Genomic DNA, 19,525 nt, shown 5'->3' on the forward strand with positions numbered 1-19,525 from the left:
AGACGATCAAAAGAAGAATAAAAATGATCCAGTTTGAATCCTTCAGCGACCAAACCTTTAAAATCATATAATCTTACCCTATACAACGTATTATTGTGTAGCCAGGATTGCAGGCAGGTTAAGTTCAGACACCAGCCATGTTCATCTCAACTGTTAAACCACCAGAACAAAATCAATCACATGCAAAAAAAAATGAGAGCAAGAGAAAATACTCTTCCACTAATTCTCCGTTCCCTGCATTACTTTCCCACGATTCGCCATTATACTTCCAAACCAACTTCACGGTACTAAATAATAAATACATAATAAGTAAGGAAAGTATAAGTAATCAGGATACCACTGTATCTGACCATTATTGGCTTGGTTTTTGTTTAAAACAATGATCAGTTCAGTAATGCACACACGTACATCAAATTGTGGGCTGAAACATTCTAAATTAAATTCAAGTTATTGTTTTCAAGTTTTCAAATATTCACATATTATATCCATCTGTCTTTCGTATTTATTATTTTTACTTGCCAAGAATTAAAGTAGTTTTTTGTAACTGAGATAAATCTACTTCTAAAGCCTCAGACAGCAGCTACTAATCCATCAGCAAAAACAGCAGATAAATCTTAACTGCCACTCAATAAAACCCATTTAATTATATTTGACTTTTACTCAAATGAACAATTCCATCCAAACACGAATGATAATGACAACGATAACAAAACACCATTTACGTAAAAAAGAAAAATCATAAGCAATTAAAAAAAATTAACAAAAATGTGTATGTTCTAATTTGTACAACCCATAGTCTCTTCTGTCACTACTGGTAACCAGAATGTACCTCTGTGTCGGCCTACATGAGTTGTACAAAACTGGAGGCCTGATGCATACAGACAGGTCTACATGTTGATGTCGTCACAGAATGTTGCTGCATCGCTGCTGAGGTTCTGTTGAACCCAGGCTGGTCTCGTTCTCTCTCAGTCTCAGTGATTGGCTGTAAGTTCGCTGTCAGTAAAGTGTTTATTCACATCTCTCGGTGGATTGTCTCTTCGTTCTTCTCTGTACAGCACCGCAAAGACTCGTTCTCTCGATCGATATCGGAAACGATCGATGAACGACAAACTTTGTCAATATGAAGAAGGGCGTGGCCGTAGCTGCTCCGAAGCTCCGTAACCCTGGCAACCGGAATGCCTGCACTGGTGTCCTCTCTTCCTAAATGGCAAAACATCATCATCCTCCTCCTCTTCGTCAGACTCCAGCGCTGGGCGGCGTGCATGCCTCCGCGTGCGTGCATGTGTGAGTGCACGTGACATCGCCCTAAACACCACACACTAAACCAAACAACCCCATCGTTAAACGCAGATCTCGATGGGGGTGGCCAGTAGAATGCGGCCGCTGGCGTCGCGACCGGTGCGCTCATAGCTGCTGGCGGAGGAGGCGGAGCCACCCACGGACAGGGAGGAGGAGGAGGAGGAGTAGCGCTTGTCCACCAGCACGCCTCCCTTCACCACGGCCATAGGAGTCAGACTCTGGTGCTTCAGCCTGCTCACCAGCACCTCCTCCTCCGACGAGGAGGAGCTGAACTCCACGGGGAACCCCACGCCCGCCACGACACCCCCGCTACCGGGGGGGCCGACAGGCCCGGGGCTGCTCCCGATGACGCTCCCGGTGCTGTTCCTGGTGCCGTTTCCATTGACATTCCCGGTGACATTCCCGGGGCCGCCCCCTATGGGGGCGGGGCTGGCTTCCAGCATCCAGGCGTGGTTGAAGTGGCTGAACACCTCCTTGACAGAGCAGCGGCGGTCTCGCTCGGCGGCCAGCAGTCGGCGGAACATGCGCAGGGCGGGGTCGGAGAAGCGGCGCCACTGGGACGGCACGCCGCCAGCCCCGCCCCGCCGCCGCTGCCAGCGGGAGAACTCGTCGTAGAAGACGTCAGCGGGCAGCGCCTTCTCCCAGGGGAAGTTCCCGGTGAGCATGCAGAAGAGCAGCACGCCGAAGGCCCACACGTCGGTGCTGTACTCCACGCCGAGCGCCGCGTCGGGCGGGGCGGCCGCGTCGCCGCACAGCTCGGGCGCCGTGTACGGGATAGTGCCCGTCACGCGCTTCACCGGGGAGCCAGCGCGCCGCGTCATGCCGAAATCCGACAGCTTGACCTTGCGGCACTCGCGGTCAAAGATGAGCACGTTTTCGGGCTTGATGTCGCGGTGCACCAGCCGGCGGCCGTGGAGGTAGTCCAGCGCCATCGCCACCTGGTGCACACAGCGCTTGGCCACGCCCTCCGGTAGCCCCACCTGGACGGACGGAGGACAAAACAACAGTATGATCCTCAGCCTGTGGGCGGGGCTCAGTATGTGGGCGGGGCTCACCCTGGGGGCGCCCCGCTTGGCAGTGGGTGCAGGTTCGATTCCGCCCTGCAGTCCTGCGTTACAAGGGGATACCACGGTTTGAAGGAGAGATTTCATCCCTCAATCGCCGTAGAAAATGGGTTTAATTAAAACAACATAATCAGGTCACACGCCTCCTGAGGCCGTAGCTCCAATGAATGATTCATTTAAATTTATGTATTCATTTTCCAACTCATTAGCTAAAAATATGAATCACAGAAGAAGGACTTTGTGAGTAATTAAACTAAGGCACAGATGATTTGGTGGTATCTTCTTCAGACAATAACAGGCAAAGGTGATTTAGATCTCACTGCCCGTACACTATTTTAGTTTGTAATACGGTTCCATATTGTACCATGAGTTAGAACATTTCACATAAATGAAGCCATAAATCAATAAAACCCCACTAATGACGGCTGGACTGACCACAATGGGGAGAGATTCAGGTTATATGTATACAGTATATATCTACGGATATGGAAACAAAGCAGCTTTTATCAGAAGCTGTTCTACTTTCGCTCCGTTCAGCTCGAGTCCTTGAAGTTGTCCTTGTTGTGTTGTGTTGTGTTGATTTGTTGTGTTGTGTTGTACTGTGTGTGTTGTGTTGTGTTGTATTATGTGTGTTGTTTTGGTCGTTATTCGCTTGCCCTTTAAACATGTGATGCCTGCTGATGTAAAGCACTCAGAATGGCTCAATACAGACGGCCCCTGGCCCCTGGGGGCCCCGCGGGCCCCTTGCATCAAAGTTACCAAATGTTACGTAACCTACTCCATAAATACTGCCTCATAAACCCTGGCATATATTTATTTGTGCCAATAGAACGTCGTTATAGAACGTGAATCTTTACAAAGCATAGAATTTTTAATTCCTACCACGTCTCCCGATGCAACGTCGTATTCCAGTTCCTTATTCAGTTTATTGACTGCTCTCAGGATTGCCAACAAAAATGTGTTCAAAGTGGTAAAACATTTGTTGTTGCTATGGAGATGGTGGCTAACCGACAGTGGGGGTGGAGGCTGAAGAGAATGGAGACAGACTTGAGTCTACATGTTTCATAGTGTGTGTGTGTGTGTTGGTGTACGCATATGTCAATATGTGTTGTGTCCATTGGTGTGGGTCTGCGTGCACACCTGTTTGTGCCCATCTGTGTATTTATTTGTGTGTGTGGGTGAAGGTGTATTTTTTTGTGTGTGTGGGCATGCGTGCTTGCGTGTGTGTGTGTGTGCGCGCATGTGTGTGTGCGTGCGTGCTTGGGTGTTTGTGGTACTTGCGTGTGTGTGCGTGCGTGTGTGTGTGTATGTTTGTGATCTTTGCGTGTGCGCGTGCGTGCGTGTGCGTACGGCCCTCACCTGCGGGGGGATGATGTCGAAGAGGTCCCCGGCTGGAGCGAACTCCTGGGCGAAGACGTAGTGGTCGTCGGTCTGGAAGGCGACGCCCAGCGTACTGATGATGAAGGGGCAGGGCGAGAGGAAGAGCGAGGCACTGTACTCCCGCAGGAAGGACTTCAGCTTGGTCGTCTTCTTACGGAGCAGCTTCAGTGCCATCTTGGTGCCTGGCAACCACAGCAGACCCGGTCGTTAGCGGAGCCATGCACTTAATAGCAGGACTTAGCATTGTGTAGCATCTTATCCTAGTTATCTCTGTTGTGTACGATGAATGGGTTAACCTGGGGATTGTTAGTGCTTGGCACTTGGTTCTATGAACATCCTTACTGCACCGACAGCGATATATGGTTGTATTTCTTTCTTCTGACAAATGGACTTATTGTGAGTCTCTTTGGGTAAAGCGTCTTTAGCGTGCCTTTAGCTTGACATCAGGATGTAAACCAGGCCCTCCGACAGAGCCGGTACAAGGAGGTTGGCCAGTTACCCAGAGTAAACTGGTCCCGGCCATCAGACTGGAGAGACGGTAGCCACGGGGTAGGGGGGTTCACCTCGTTACAGTGAGGGGGGGGGGTTCACCTCGTTACAGTGGGGGGGGGGGGGGGGGGGGGGGGGGGGGGGGGGGGGGCTCATGAGTTCAACTGGAAAAGCAACGAATGGATTCCATTCCTCTGAAGTGAGGGAGAGATGACATCAGACCAATGAGATGACATCACCTTATGTCCCTGTCTCCATTTCCCTCTCGCTGGACTCGTTCCAGAGCGAGTTAGAGGGAGTCAGACATTACGTCTAGACTGGCTAGCTTTCCCGATGAGAGGGAGGGGAATGGCAGAGAGAGGATCAACAGAGCGATACCAACGCTAGCTTCCTAAACCCCACCTTATAAATCCCAGGCTTCTCTGTTTGAATTTGTGTTTTTTTGTTATTTCTTCAATGTTCGCGCCTCAAGCATGTCAGTTGTATGGGCAGTATGGAGTGAAGTGCTGTAATCTACTGTATGGGCAGTATGGCGTTAAGGGCTGTAGTCTGCTGTATGGGCAGTATGGAGTAAAGGGCTCTAGTCTGAGGATACCTGTGTTTGATGGGGTGTGTGTCTGTGTCTGCAGGCGTGCATGCGTGTTTGTCTGCTTTTCACATTAAGAGCTTGACCTCAGAAGACAGAGTGATCTCCACCTGAATGGTTTCTTTATGGAGTGGGAAACACTGAGATACTCAGGGAGAGAGAGGGGCGCTGACATTTAGAGAGAGCATTAACCACCTCCTACAGAGAAACACACACACATACACACACACACAAAAACACACACACCCATCACTATCAGACTCAAATATAAACACCCACACACACACACACACACACACACACACATACACACACACACACACACACACACACACAAACACACACTCGTGTCTGTCTCACCTCGGACTCGGTGCACCACCAGGTCCACCTTGCCGTAGGTCCCCTTCCCCAGCTGCCTCAGGACCTCGTAGAAGCGCCCCACCTCCAGGGTCTCCAGGTTGTGGGCGGCGATGAGATGCAGCTCCTCCAGCAGGTCCCCCCCCCCAGGGGGCTGCGGGTTGGGGTACGGGTGGGGGCAGTGGGGGGCGGAACTCATCCTTCCAGAGGGGCGGGGCTATAGCACCAGGGGGCGTGGTCAGGAGTCTGTCAGGTCGGGGGGAGGACAGACTCTTCTTCCTGTTGTGCGAGGAGAACAGGACGGAAGTCGTGAGATCAGAGGATGCAGGGTTGCTACGGCGACAGCATCAGCTCCACGGGCCTTTTAAACAAACGGATCGATGTTATATATCTGATCCTCATCTCTACCGGCACACAGAAACATCAATTCTTATCAGCTAATACACACATCCCTTCTGCACACACTCACCCCCCCACACACACACACACACACACATACACAAACGTACATTCACACTTACACATACACACAAGCACACACAAACACACACACGCTCATTCAAACGTACACACACACTCACCCCCCCACACACACACACACACACACACACACACACACACAAACGTACATTAACATTTACACGTACACACAAGCACACACACATACAGCAGTTGATTGGGGTCAGAGGTGGTGGTGGGGTTAGGGGTTGGGGTGGGGCTCGGGGGGCTGTCTCTCCATCATACTGGGGGGTTGGGGGTGGGGTTTTGGGTTGGGGTTGGGGGTTGGGGGGATGTCTGTCCTTCACACAGGGTCTTCTTCCGGAAGCTCCCAGCAGCCGGTCGACTCAGCAGAGTTTCCACAAGGTCAACAGAAACCCCCACAGTGTGGACCACACACCCACACACACAAACACACACACAGAGACACACACACAGACACACATACACCCACACACACAAAACACAGTCACACACACACACACACACACACACAAACACACACACACACACACACACACAAAACACAGTCACACACACACAAACACATACACTCAAACAGGGGCTGTGCGCATGTGCACACAGACACATGAAATGATACGTGGTACATCATAGACATATACACACATGCACGCACACACACCCAACGACACACACTCACACACACTCTCACACACACACACACCACAAAACAGAGGGCATCCCTATCTGCTCGTGACGAACACACTGGATCCACGAGTCATCCATGAAGAGAAACTGCCCACAGTATGGACGCACACGTTCATCCCCACACACCCACACATACACACAAACACATACACACACACACACACACACACGCTGTGTGTTTGCCATGCACCACACTTGTATGAACCACTGGTTGTTAATCGAATTGAGCCTTGCTGATTGGCCGTGCTTCTGTCTCTGAACCGGTCGGGCGGATCCTCTGGTCCTCTGAATTCATCTCAGCTCAAGTCGCTCTGGATAAAAGTATCTGCTAAATAAGTTAGCATCCAAGAGAAGTCTTCTCCGCCGGGGGCGGGATGTGACGTGTGATGGTATGATTCGTGCTCCTACCAGCAGGGCTTTGGTTCTTGATCAACAGCACAAGGAAAACTGGGTCAGGGGCCCTTTCAAGTGTGGTTGCTTCGTTAACACTCATATGCACCAATCATAGAACATATATGCATGTTGAGGCACACATGCACGCAAACACACACACACACACACACACACACAGACACTAGAACCAAACACACAGAGTGGTGTCATATCAAAGAGCAGAGGGAAGAAAGGAAACCGTCTCCAATCAGCACCTTGCCTCTATCCCTTTCAGGGAGGGAGAGAGGGGAGGGAGGGAGATACAGAGAGAGGAGAAAGAGGGAGAGGGGGAGAATAGAGATTGAAATCAGAAAGGGATCAAGAGAGAGCGAGGGTGGGAGAGAGTATGGTGGTGGTGTCATGGTGACACCATGACACTAAGCACGAAGCGATCAGACTCCTCTAGCGAGGAAAAGACCCTGCAATGGTCATAGGATCTCACTCATAGACGAAGGGGTTTGGGTTCATGCTCTATGTTTACTTGAGGGTGGGGGTTTACTTTTCACTGTCTAACCCCTCCCTGCGCCTTAATGACCTGTCTCTGTTCACTGTCCAACCCCTACCTGCTCCTTAATGACCTGTCTCTGTGTTCACTGTCTAACCCCTACCTGCTCCTTAATGACCTGTCTCTGTACTGTCTAACCCCTACCTGCTCCTTAATGACCTGTCTCTGTACTGTCCAACCCCTACCTGTTCCTTAATGACCTGTCTCTATACTGTCTTATCCCTACCTGCTCCTTAATGACCTGTCTCTATACTGTCTTACCCCTACCTGCTCCTTAATGACCTGTCTCTGTACTGTCTAACCCCTACCTGCTCCTTAATGACCTGTCTCTGTACTGTGTACCCCCTACCTGCTCCTTAAGGACCTGTCTCTGTACTGTCTAACCCATACCTGATCCTTAATGACCTGTCTCTGTATTCACTGTCTAACCCTACCTGCTCCTTAATGTCCGGTGTCTGCACTGTCTAACCCCTCCATGTTAGAGGATCTATAAGGTCCTGGTCCCTCAGAGCTCTGGAGACAGAGGTGGTCCGAGCCGGCTCCCCTTAGCTAAGGGTTAGGTAAGTGTTGAGGAGTCCTGGAGACGAACCACTAACCCGACGACTCCCTGGAGGCTGTGCCCTACACGGTCGTCCAGAGAGCTGTGATTGGCCGAGGGCGCGACGCAAGCAGCTGCAGGGAGAGGTTCACCTCCTCCCTCCTCGGCCCAGAGGGCCTTTGTTACCCAGTCAGAAACTCTCTCTCTCTCTCTCTCTCTCTCTCTCTCTCTCTCTCTCTCTCTCTCTCTCTCTCTCTCTCTCTCTCTCTCTCTCTCTCTCTCTCTCTCTCTCTCTCTCTCTCTCTCTCTCTCTCTCTCTCTCTCTCTCTCTCTCATTGTCCATCTTTAATTTTGCTCCTCTCTGTGTTGTGCACTTTGACCTACTAGTCGAGTGGCTGAAAGGCTCAGAAGAAGTATTCTTATATGAAATATGTATTTATATTCACAGGAAACCGATTCTAGTCTTGGTTCACCACGATGTGAGGTTGCCAACGATCAGAATTGGAAGACGAATGATTTGTGGGACTATCTCACACTATAACCTCTTTGAATGCTCTTATTATTATTTACTGCATTTGTGAGTCGCCTTGGATAAATGCATCTGATAAGTTGCAATGTTATTACATAATATACAGTATCTTTCTCATATAAAATATTCGGTTTGCAAATAAAAATACAAATGTAATATAAATCAAAATCCTATTGAGGGCAGGAAAGCGCTAGGCTGTCTCCACAGTCGCCGCGCACACACACACACACACACACACACACACACACACACACACACACACACACACACACACACACACACACACACACAAACGCCATGAAGCTGTCCAGACGCTTCTGCTTGCAGAACGAGCAGACAGGGACAGAGTGTCCTCAGAATCACAAACACCTCATTGGTCCCCACAAGATTAAAAACGCAGTGTGTGTGTCTGTCTGTTATATGACCAATACAATACACACACAAAACAAGAAATACTAGCTTTTATATCCCCCTTCTTGGTTTATGCTTTACAGTACATAACACATTTATTAACATAATTTGTCAAACACAGTACACTGCAACACACACCATCCCCAGCCTGTACACTACACACTACACTATACACACACTACACTACACACAACGGTACGGTACATGACCCTGGTGGCAGCATTGCTTTGCACAGGTCATTGGTACTCTGGCCAACTTTCTCATAACTGTTCGTTAGAATCGTCCTGCAAACATATGAAATGATAATTCATAAAGAATGCATCTTTGTGATGGACATTACTGAATCAAGAAGCACCCCCACAGGAGAACATGATGTTCTTCAGGACAAAAGGAGATGCTGATCAGTGAGATCCTGTTGGCGTCACACAGCATTACAAAGACACAAAGGCTCCACGGAGTAGCCTCCACGGAGGAGGCTCCTCCGTGAAGCTCTCCCGCAGAGCCAGACCGTCCACGGCTGCGGGCGATGCGCCCTGTCTCCGGACAACCCCTCCGTGTGTTACCGGGGGGTTGATCCCTCAGTTCTTACCTCTCCGTGTGCAGGTAGAGGAGCAGAGCAGCTGTCACCTTGCGGGACCTCCGTGACGGATGCTGCAGGGGATGGAGAGGAGCAGTCGGAGGCGAAAATTAAACGGCTTGTTTCTGTTTTCTCCTTAAAAAAAAAGCGCCGTGCAGATTGGACACGAGGGAGCCCTGACTGACTGGCTGTCTTACTGACTGACTGACTGACTGGCTGACTGTAACCGTGGGCCAAATTACGACCGTGGAGAGAGAACCGGAGCGCGGTGCCGGTGACAGCTCGAGTCCCGTGTGTTGCTCTATTGTCTGCGCGCTCCACCGTAGGCGGAGCCACTGAGCCCCGCCCACTAGATCACCGTACCAATCAAAACGAAGGGGCTAACGCCCCCAGCTCGGCAGGGACACACACAGACACACAGACAAACACACACACACACACACACACACACACACACACACACACACACACACACACACACACACACACACACACACACACACACACACACACACACACACACACACACACAGACCCCCTCCCAACACACACACACACACACACACACGCAGACTCATTTCTGCAATGACAACAACAAGCACAAGTAATTAAGGGCGGGGGGGGCATTCTTAACAAAATTCGAATCACTAATGTGGCTACCTGAAAGAATAAGGGTTGAATAAAATAAAATGAGCATCACAGTGGATATTAAACAATGTTAGAAAGTGACTGAGTGAGGATAATGATGAAATGTTCCACACTGCGAACCAAAATAATTGTAATTATGTTGATTGGACTGGTATTGTCCTCATCACCTGGTTAAAGTCACTCCGTCTGATCCTGAGTCATCGTGGATTGGTATTCTCCTCATCACCTGGTTAAAGTAACGCTGTCTGAGTCATCGCTGGACTGGTATTCTCCTCATCACCTGGTTAAAGTAACTCTGTCTGAGTCATCGTGGACTGGTATTCTCCTCATCACTTGGTTAAAGTAACTGTCTGAGTTATCGTCGGACTGGTATTCTCCTCATCACCTGGTTAAAGTCAATCCCTCTGAGTCATCGTGGATTGGTATTCACCTCATCACCATGGTTAAAGTCACTCTGTCTGAGTCATCAATGGATTGGTATTCTGCACAGAGAGCGGCCTCTCTTTAGAACTCAGAGCCCAGTGCAGAGTATTAATAGTCGGTCTGACACATCGATAACTGTCGGACTGAGTTCTGCTCCAGACTGCGCCATGAGACACTTTCACAAACCCAATTTAGAGGTGATTTATGAAGGCTTGTTTCTTTTCACTCTTCACTAATATAGACATAAATTACACACAAACACACACACGCACACACACACATTACACACACACCCTCGCTCATGCACACACACTCACACTCACACAAGCACACAAGCAAGCATTTGAACAAATACAAATATAAACACAAACGCACATGCACGCACACACACACAGACACGCGTACACATACGCACACACACACACACACACACACACACACACACACACACACACACACACACACACACACACTAGTCATCAATCCCTCCTGAGTGATAATGAGGTGCTTCTTGAAGACACACACACACACACACAAATGCACTCACATGCACATGCACAGACCATCACAGACACGCACACACCCACACCCACACACACTAGTAAGTTCACCAAAGCGATTACAGTGAGTTCAGAAGCCTGTCATTAAAGAGCATTCTTGAGCATCTTGTTGAAGGAGGTCTACATTTAGCCTGCAGACATCTGGGGAGCGAACCCAGTATCTCTTGGCTGTCAGATCATACACAAGGGGTGCGGCACGGAACTCTGGGCCCCACTTTCAAGGGTCACACATCTCAACCAGTAAGCAACGCACTACTCATGCTATTACGGTATTAACCAGTTTACCAGAATGCATCATTCAACCAGAATATGGATTTGTGCTTTTGTCTGCACTCACAGCAGTGTTGGAAATGTCAGCACACCATATGGTTTCTGTGTTATACTTGTTTGAGGTCTTGCCTTGGCATATAAATATGCAGTTAAAATGAGGATGCTTGCTCTATGTTTGTTCATGGTGATGGAACTACATACAGCTAAGAATCTGCAATCGTATGGTTTGCACTGTTGGAATCGAGTCGCATCTGTTATATGACGTATAGTGTGTGTAGCTAGTGTTAAACAGACTGGTGTACCGTTTGTGTACTGAAAAATGTGTGAGTTTCTGTCAATAGTGTGTAACAGATTGACATATGATGCATAGTTTGTGTCGATAGTGTGCAACAGATTGTCATATGAGGTCTAGTTTGTGTAGATGGTGTGAAACAGGAACAGAGCCTCTCCCCCATCACAAGCACGAGTGATGCTGCCGCTGCGAGGTCATCCCAGAGTCTCTGGTCGGCGGCCTGTGTGAACGCGTTGTGGTGATGTTGTGTTTCTGTGTGAACGTTGTCGTGGTGATGTTGTGTTTTTGGCCGTCTGTTTCTGGCCGGGGGGGCGTCTGTGTTGTCACTTTCACACGTGTCTCTTAAACCCTCTGACCCGTCTCCTCAGGAAACAGCATCGGAGACACACATGTTTCACAGACACACACACACACACACACACACACACACACACACACACACACACACACACACACACACACACACACACACACACACACATACAGTATACACACACACACATATATACCCACACAGACACACACACATTGCTCTGCTGTTGTCCATGCCAGCTGTGTTTGCTCTGAAGGAGGACGGTAGAACGGAGGCTGTCGGCCTGCGTTTTATCTTCAGTAGCTGCTTCCTCCCGTCACCCTGGGAGACCGGGCTCTGCCCTTCATCCTTTATCCTCCTCCGGTCCCTCATCCATCCTCCCTGATCACCACTCTGTGTCTCATACTGCCTGGTATTCTAGATTAGAATTCTACAGTAGAATAAATTCTACTGCATGTTATGAATAACTCATGGGTTCACTGTTTAGACAGGTTGATGAAGATGATGATGATGCTGATGATGATGATTACGATGATGATGATGATGATGATGATGATGTTGTTAAAAAGATGATGATGATGATGGTGATAATGATGATGATGATGATGATGATGATGATAATGATGACGATGATGATGATTAAAACGATGATGATGAAGATGATGATGGTCCCTCCCTCTGTTCCCGGGGCCCTGGCTGCTGACCGGAGGACTTCCAAGGGGAGCACTACAGTCAGAAGAGGAGTCAGGATGACAGCTCATCACAAGGTGAAAAGCTGAATGGATTCTTGTGAAGACGTGATATTATTGTCTGGATATATCACCAACAAGGCTTTCTGGGATCTTATAGTGTGATGTCACGACAGCGCTAAGGAGATATTGTTACTGACAGTATCACGTGTGTGTGTGTGTGTGTGTGTGTGTGTGTGTGTGTGTGTGTGTGTGTGTGTGTGTGTGTGTGTGTGTGTGTGTGTGTGTGTGTGTGTGTGTGTGGCTATTTTTAACAAAAAGTTTGTAGCCTTTGGAGTAGCAATAAAAGATTGATGTATTTCATAGTCATTGATTGGTGAGTAGGAACGAGGTAAGACTGATCAGAAGGTATGGGCTGAAGCACCTCATTATTATTCCTTAATTTCAATATGGTTAAAAGCAATAAAGTAGAAATGTATATGTTAATTATTTTATTGAGGATTGCATAACTGCTTACTCTTTAAAGTTCCACCAAATTTCAAAGTTGACTGTTACCAAAAAATGTGGTGGTTCACATCAACCCCGGTCTAAATGCCACCGTCATTACCTTTACTTTGTTTGAATCATCTGAGCTCTGGAACCAATCTGCCCCTCATCCTCCTTCACATGTGGACCTGTGGCTCTGAGAGACTGCAGACGATAAGTCACTATTCTCCTTGTTGATTATTGGAAACGTCTATGTTTTTTCGCTTTCTGGTGCGTTGAACAACACGGTGATTTGAATAGTAAGTGTTTTGGTTTATCAAGGTAAAACACACTCAACCATCTGACGTAAAGACTTACACACCGTCTCTCTTCTACCCTCTATTTCCAAAACACTTGAGAAGGCAGTCTTTGCTCAACTTTCTGCACAAAACGTTACCCTGTTAGACCCTAGTGTTGAATTGTGTTTGCTTATAAAAGTTATTCTGTTGGATGTGATTTGAAGTGAGAAGATGATGGATGGACTCCAGAACTTCCAGGTGGTGATGGTGGTTTTTCTTCTTCTTAATGCTGGGTTGGTGAAGTATTGATAAATGTAATGCATTCGTTAGCCCACCCACCCAAAATCACCACCAGCCGTCACTGGTTGGTTCTATCTGGGATGTTAGGATCCAGGGGAGGGTATTGTGCTTCCTGTGGAGGAGCCTTCCCCACTCAATGCTACCAGTAGCCAAACGGCTAGGCACACACGTCCATCATAGCAACCATTTGCAGTATCAGAATAGTACCGCTAGGTGGCCCTGTTTCACAACAAGAGACAATTCTATTATTTACTCTGTGGATCCGTCTTCTGCAGACATAAGGGTTAATAATGGGGCGAAAGCAAATTTAATCTGTGTCAGAGAAGAACATAATGAAAATAGAATTGGTCCAAATAGTCTGGAGTTTTAACCTGAAATAATCTTTTTGAAAAACGTGGATATTAAAATGCCAAGCCCTGAGGACTGATAGGACTGATATCGCGCAGGGGACACGTGATTGTCAGAGAAGATGGGCCTGTTCCTCAGATCTTTGACATACTGGTTAACTTGTTTTTACCAGTTCAACCAACAGAGCTCAACAAACAGAAGCAAGTGTCATCATGTTTGATGAAAGTGTGCAAACAGTCTTAGTGTTCAGTCTCAGGTCACAGTCTGTATTCTAAGGTCATGAAACCATGTTGTATCAGAGACGTACGTCTCCAATACAACATGGTTTCATGACCGTCAAATCAAAAGGTTCATCCCATTCAGAAAATCCCACCCTGTCCATCATTCATTAAAGAAGTTGAAACATACAGTAAGATGTAAGATGTTTGTCTGGTCACCTGGAGAACAACGAAGCCTTCTCAGAGAATCATCAGACTGACAATCCTCAGCACAACGTCAAAAGACAAAGGTTGTGGTGTAGGAAGTGGTTTCTGGTTTTTCTTGTTCCAGTTACAGGAGATGTGATTCATATCATGAAACTCTAGAGTGTGCAGTGATGGTAGAAGTGGGGGGTCGTGAGGAACAAACATCTCTCTGACAACAGTATCTTAAACCTACAAGGATCCTGTAGGCTTGACCTTCAGTGGGGGCTGCACACACTAGACGACTGTAGAGGCTACGATATAAACTGACTGTGAACCAGCTTTAAGGGCTGATTATGGTTCCACGTTCACGCAACACAATGACCAAGCAGTCGCTTCAATGTAGTCGTGAACCTTTATGGTTCTGCGTCGGGTTTACATGTCACTATGCATGTCTGTGGTAAAGTGAAAACAAATAGTTAGTCTTTATCTTTGCATGCTATTACTCTCCATTGGTCTACTACTAGACGTTTCGACTATGGTATGGTATGGATTCTAGCAACTTGAAAGCTGAATACGACTAAAACGATGTTCAACATAGGCTGCAAGTTGGTCATAGTTGTCCATTCTGGTCATTACATTTGAAGTCTATGATGACCGAACACAAATCGTCAAAAAGGTGACGGCTATGAAGGCAAAAGTTGCATGTTTTACCTTCGATTTTTTACATACAAACGTATTATTATTATGGAGTTATGCCGCTTTTCCACTGCATGGTACCAGCTCGACTCGACTAGACTCAGCTCGCATTTTTGGCGTTTCCACCGCGGTGGAAAACAACATGGTATCTGGTACCTGAAGTGGCTGCTTTTTCTAGTACCGCCTCGCTCTAGGTTCCAAGCGGCTGAGCCGATGCTAAAAGGTGACGTCGGCAGACGGCCGGCCACTGATTGGCCAGAGAGTGTGACGAAGTCACGAGAGCGACAACATGCCAGCTAATAATAGTAATGTTATCGATGTGCTCCATTGTTGTTATGTGGGTTCTCTCCATGTGTGGGTTGCGTAGGTGTTGTTTGCGTCGCGTACAAAAATACGTCACGGCCCTTTCGCGCAGCAGACCCCGCCCACGTCCAGGAGGTACTATTTGCGGTGGAAAACGACCCGTGCTGCTGCCGTGTCGAGTCGTGTCGAGTCGAGCTACATGTGTGGTGGAAAAGCAGCATTAGTGGACCAATCACAGCCGTTGCTGCTGCGACGCCTCAACGCAAGGTTAACATTTTTGGGAGGCGCCCGTCAGGCTCTTGCGGTGGACGAAAGGAGGATCCGCAAGGACGTAACGGGTCCGTAACCCCCTTGCGTTGCCTCAACGTGGAACCATAAAGAGCCCTTTATGCCGCGTTTCACTGCAGGGTGCAGTACGGTTCGGTTCGCTTCAGTCCGGTAGGGAGGGGGCGGTATAGCCCAGCTCAGTTTCGAGGTCGCGTTTCGACCGCCGACAGTACCCTTTATGGTAGGCTGGATGTCGATCGCTGCGGCAGCTACGTAAACATCGTGACATCATAGCAGCACGACACAGTGTAGCCTGCTCAATAAAAACAATGGAAAAGTTGAACGCGACACATTAAACCAAGAGCTATCATGGAAAGAATAATACCTCGAGGCTACTGTTTGTTTGTTTTTATCCCCACGTAGCCCGGAAGTGATGATTCTGTCGACCAATCAACGGAGGGGGTGTGTAGCTCGAATTTTCCGGCACCCTTTCAGGCGTCTCAGTACCCCAACGGAGGAGTACTGAAGACGAGGGCAAAATGAGTACGGCTCAGTCCGGGTCAAGTCCACTTTTGGCGGTGGAAACGCAATCCGTACCGCACCTTTGCAAACAGAACCATACTGCACCCTGCAGTGGCAACGTGCCATAAGTCTCCAGTTCACATGGGCCGCAGCCGAGAAGAGCAGCATGACCGACATGAGCTGGAATAAAATAAATATTAAAAGATAGATAGTTACGTTTTTATTTTTACTATGAAACCCACAGAATCACATTCATTGTCAGAAAGCAGTAACATGACAGTTATCCTAATTCCCCTCCCAGAGGTGTCTCCTCCTCTCAGAGGTCGCCCTTCCTCTCAGAGGTGGCCCTTCCTCCCAGAGGTGGCCCTTCCTCCCAGAGGTGGCCCTTCCTCCCAGAGGTGGCCCCTCCTCCCAGAGGTGGCCCCTCCTCCCAGAGGTGGCCCCTCCTCCCAGAGGTGGCCCCTCCCCTCAGAGGTGGCCCCTTCCCTCAGAGGTGGCCCCTCCTCCCAGAGAGGTTCTGCCGGTGCCGATCCCCTTTGAGGGTATGGTCTTGGAGGGCGAGGTTCGCCTCCAGGGCGCGGTCCACCTCCAGGGCGCGGTCCAGCCAGTCCGTCTCCGGCTCTTCCTCCGAGCCGCTGTCCTCGCTCTCGTCCGCCGCCAGGAGGCGGGAGTAGTTGATGCGGCGCTGCTGCGGCGTCCGCCACCGGAGCAGGGGGAGGAGCACGCAGCACGCGGCCACGCCCAGGGCCACGCCCCGCAGCAGCCAGCGCACCCCCCACCGCTCTGCCACAAACCCCGCCCCCAGGGACCCGAGGACTGCCCCCAGCCCGGCGCACAGCCAGCCGTACACCCGCTGCACGCCAAGCCCCGCCCCCCCTGCCCCCACCTCCTCCGCCTGCGCCCCGACCCCCCACCACAGGGTCCCCGCGCCGAGGCCCCGCAGCAGCTGGGCGGGTAGCGCGGCCCAGGGGCCCCACAGGAAGGAGCAGTACAGGCACGTCAGAGCCAGGGCCCCCGCCCCGGCCATCAGGGGCCCCCAGGGGCCAGGGGGCCGCGAGCACAGGCCCAGCAGGAGGGGGAAGGCCGCCTCGCTCAGTGAGCCCAGAGCCACGCCCACGCCCATGTGCAGCTCGCCCGCGCCCGCGTCCTCCATGGCCCACAGCAGGAAGTCTTCAAGCGCGGCGCCGCCCGCGGCGCCCAGCAGGGCAACGGCAGCACAGAGCGGGCCCCCGGGGCGGCCCCCGACCAGCCGCAGGGCCCTCATGAGCCCGCCCCCGCGCGCCCGCTTCCTGTCCAGGTGCAGAAGCGGCAGGAGGGCGGAGCCCACCAACAGCGTGGGCGCGGCCAGCGCAGCGTAGAGGAAGAAGTGGGTGGCGCCGCGGGTCACGTGATCGCCCACCAGGAAGCAGGGCAGCCGGCTCACCAGGATCCCCGCCCCCCCGGCGCCGAGTGCCGCGCCCAGCCGGCCCCAGGTGGGCGCGTTGCCGTGACGATCTGCGGCGTCCACCGCGTCCAGGTAGTCGTGGAGACCGTCCTCCACCGCCCAGGCCAGCGGCGCCGCAAGCAGCTCCCACGCAACCACGCCCATCAGAAGCAGCAGGAGGAGCTGCTGCCGCGCTGCCACGCCCTTCAGCCCGCTCAGGAAGCCCCTGTCCTCCTCACCCCCCCCCCCCCCCCCCCCCCCTCCAGCCCCCGCTGGGCTCCGGGACGTCAAGCGACCGGTGGCTCAGGGCAGGGCCCGGGGCCCGGTGCCCGTTGACGACCGACTTGTTGCCACTCCCTGCCCCCCCCAGCGTACCGTTGGCCGCCAGCTGACCCTCAGAGGGGGCGTTGCTCAGCAGCCCCGCGGCAGGCAGGGCGCTGGGGGGGACCCCTCCCACCGAGGAGCTGGAGAGCGGCTGGCGCGCGGGGAAGGTGGTCAGGCTAACTCTAACACCAGGGCTAATGCTAACGCTAACTCCAGGGCCAATGCTAGCACCGGGGCTAATGCTAGTGCCGGGGCTGATGCTAGACCTAACACCATGGCTAATGCTAACGCTAACGCCGGGGCTAATGCTAGCACCGGGGCTAATGCTAACACTAGAACCAATGCTAGCCGCAGTGGCGTTGCAGCGGCCACCCAGAGCGCGGCCGTCGAGGGGGGGGATGAAGGGGATCAGCAGAGCCATGGCGGCCGAGCCCACCAGGGAGAGCACCGCCGCCAGCCGCCTCTTGTCGTAGCGCCGGGTCAGCGCTCCAGCCAGCGGGCTCCAGAGCAATGTGGTCAGGTGGCGGGTCGCCATGACGCCCCCGGTGGCGGCAGCGCCCAGGCCCAGGCGCCGGAGGTAGAGCGTGAGGAACGGCAGCAAGCAGCCCTGCCCCACGCTGCACAGGAAGTGGAAGGAGGCGGACAGGAGGAGCGCCGCCCGGATGTCAACCTGCTGGGGGGGCTTCATGCTGGGAGCTGGGGGGGATAGAGCGCTGGGGGCTGTGGGCTATAGGGTTGTCTGGCTGCTGGCTGGCTGCTGGCTGGCTGGCTGGCTGGTTGTCTGGTTGCCTGGCTGCTGGCTGGCTGGTTGTCTCTGGCTGCTGCCGGGCTGCTTGTCTGAGTCAGCGATCACATGAGGCTTGGTGACTACAGCTTCATAGAGAACAGAAGGAGATATGTTCATGTGTTCATGTGTTCATGGTATTACATGTTGGATGTTTACTTTGAACATGTAAATATTGTACTACACTGATCTGATTCAGCTTATAAAATAATATAGATTATAAATACTTGAAATGAATGTGCAACATGATTTGATTCAACAGAATAATAATATGCTACGTTAGCTATACTTTATCTGGTTGTGAGGGGTAACCCAAATTGTAGTATATTAAACTGCTTATTACAAAAAGGTAAATACATATATACAAAGCAGTGCATCTGAGTTTAGAAGCGATTTTCTGAGAGTTGGATCAGAGCTTTGCGGAGGTTTCCATCTCCGTGCAGACCCGGCCCCCGGGGCAGAAGGACCGCCTGCCAGCTGTCTGGTCTCAGGTGAACCCACCGATCCACGTCACGCTCAAAGTTCCAGAGAAGTGAAAGTACATTACCGGGTTAACTTCTGCAGCCGCACCAAAACTCCTCACCGTCCGCGGTTCATTCTGACCCAAAGGAAAGTGGTGGTGAATGTATTACTGTGCGCTGCAAGTATCGTTGCTAGTGAAGAAGTTACACCTGTTGCGCTTGTGTGTGCGTACTGGGTGTGCACCGCAGACAGGACGTGCGTCTACAGCGACACCGCGGGGCGGGGAGGGCCCCTGAGAGCAGGGGATTGATGATGGATGGGCGTAAAGTCGTTACGGGACCGGATGCATGAGTTCCGCTTTGGTGCAGGAAGTCCAGCTGGACTACAGAGTAAACATGA

At 50.9% G+C, this 19,525-nt stretch overlaps 2 protein-coding genes across 2 annotated transcripts; both read right to left on the reverse strand.

The window, feature by feature from the left end:
- Positions 1–624: 624 nt before the first annotated feature.
- On the reverse strand, positions 625–9,659 carry LOC115532723 (serine/threonine-protein kinase SBK1). The gene is made up of 4 exons (XM_030342592.1): positions 9,347–9,659; positions 5,179–5,454; positions 3,723–3,925; positions 625–2,279 (listed from the first exon to the last, which is right to left on the reverse strand). The coding sequence occupies exons 2-4, from the start codon at positions 5,372–5,374 to the stop codon at positions 1,341–1,343; spliced, it is 1,338 nt and encodes a 445-aa protein (XP_030198452.1). The 5' UTR covers positions 5,375–5,454; positions 9,347–9,659; the 3' UTR covers positions 625–1,340.
- Positions 9,660–16,340: 6,681 nt separating this feature from the next.
- On the reverse strand, positions 16,341–19,498 carry mfsd6l (major facilitator superfamily domain containing 6-like). The gene is given in 3 exon segments (XM_030339507.1): positions 16,341–17,836; positions 17,838–18,753; positions 19,212–19,498. Coding segments are annotated over 2 exon segments (1,947 nt in total). The 5' UTR covers positions 18,569–18,753; positions 19,212–19,498; the 3' UTR covers positions 16,341–16,620.
- Between the last annotated feature and the right edge of the window lie 27 nt (positions 19,499–19,525).

Source organism: Gadus morhua, chromosome 2 (assembly GCF_902167405.1).
Source record: "Gadus morhua chromosome 2, gadMor3.0, whole genome shotgun sequence".
Lineage (NCBI taxonomy): Eukaryota > Metazoa > Chordata > Actinopteri > Gadiformes > Gadidae > Gadus > Gadus morhua.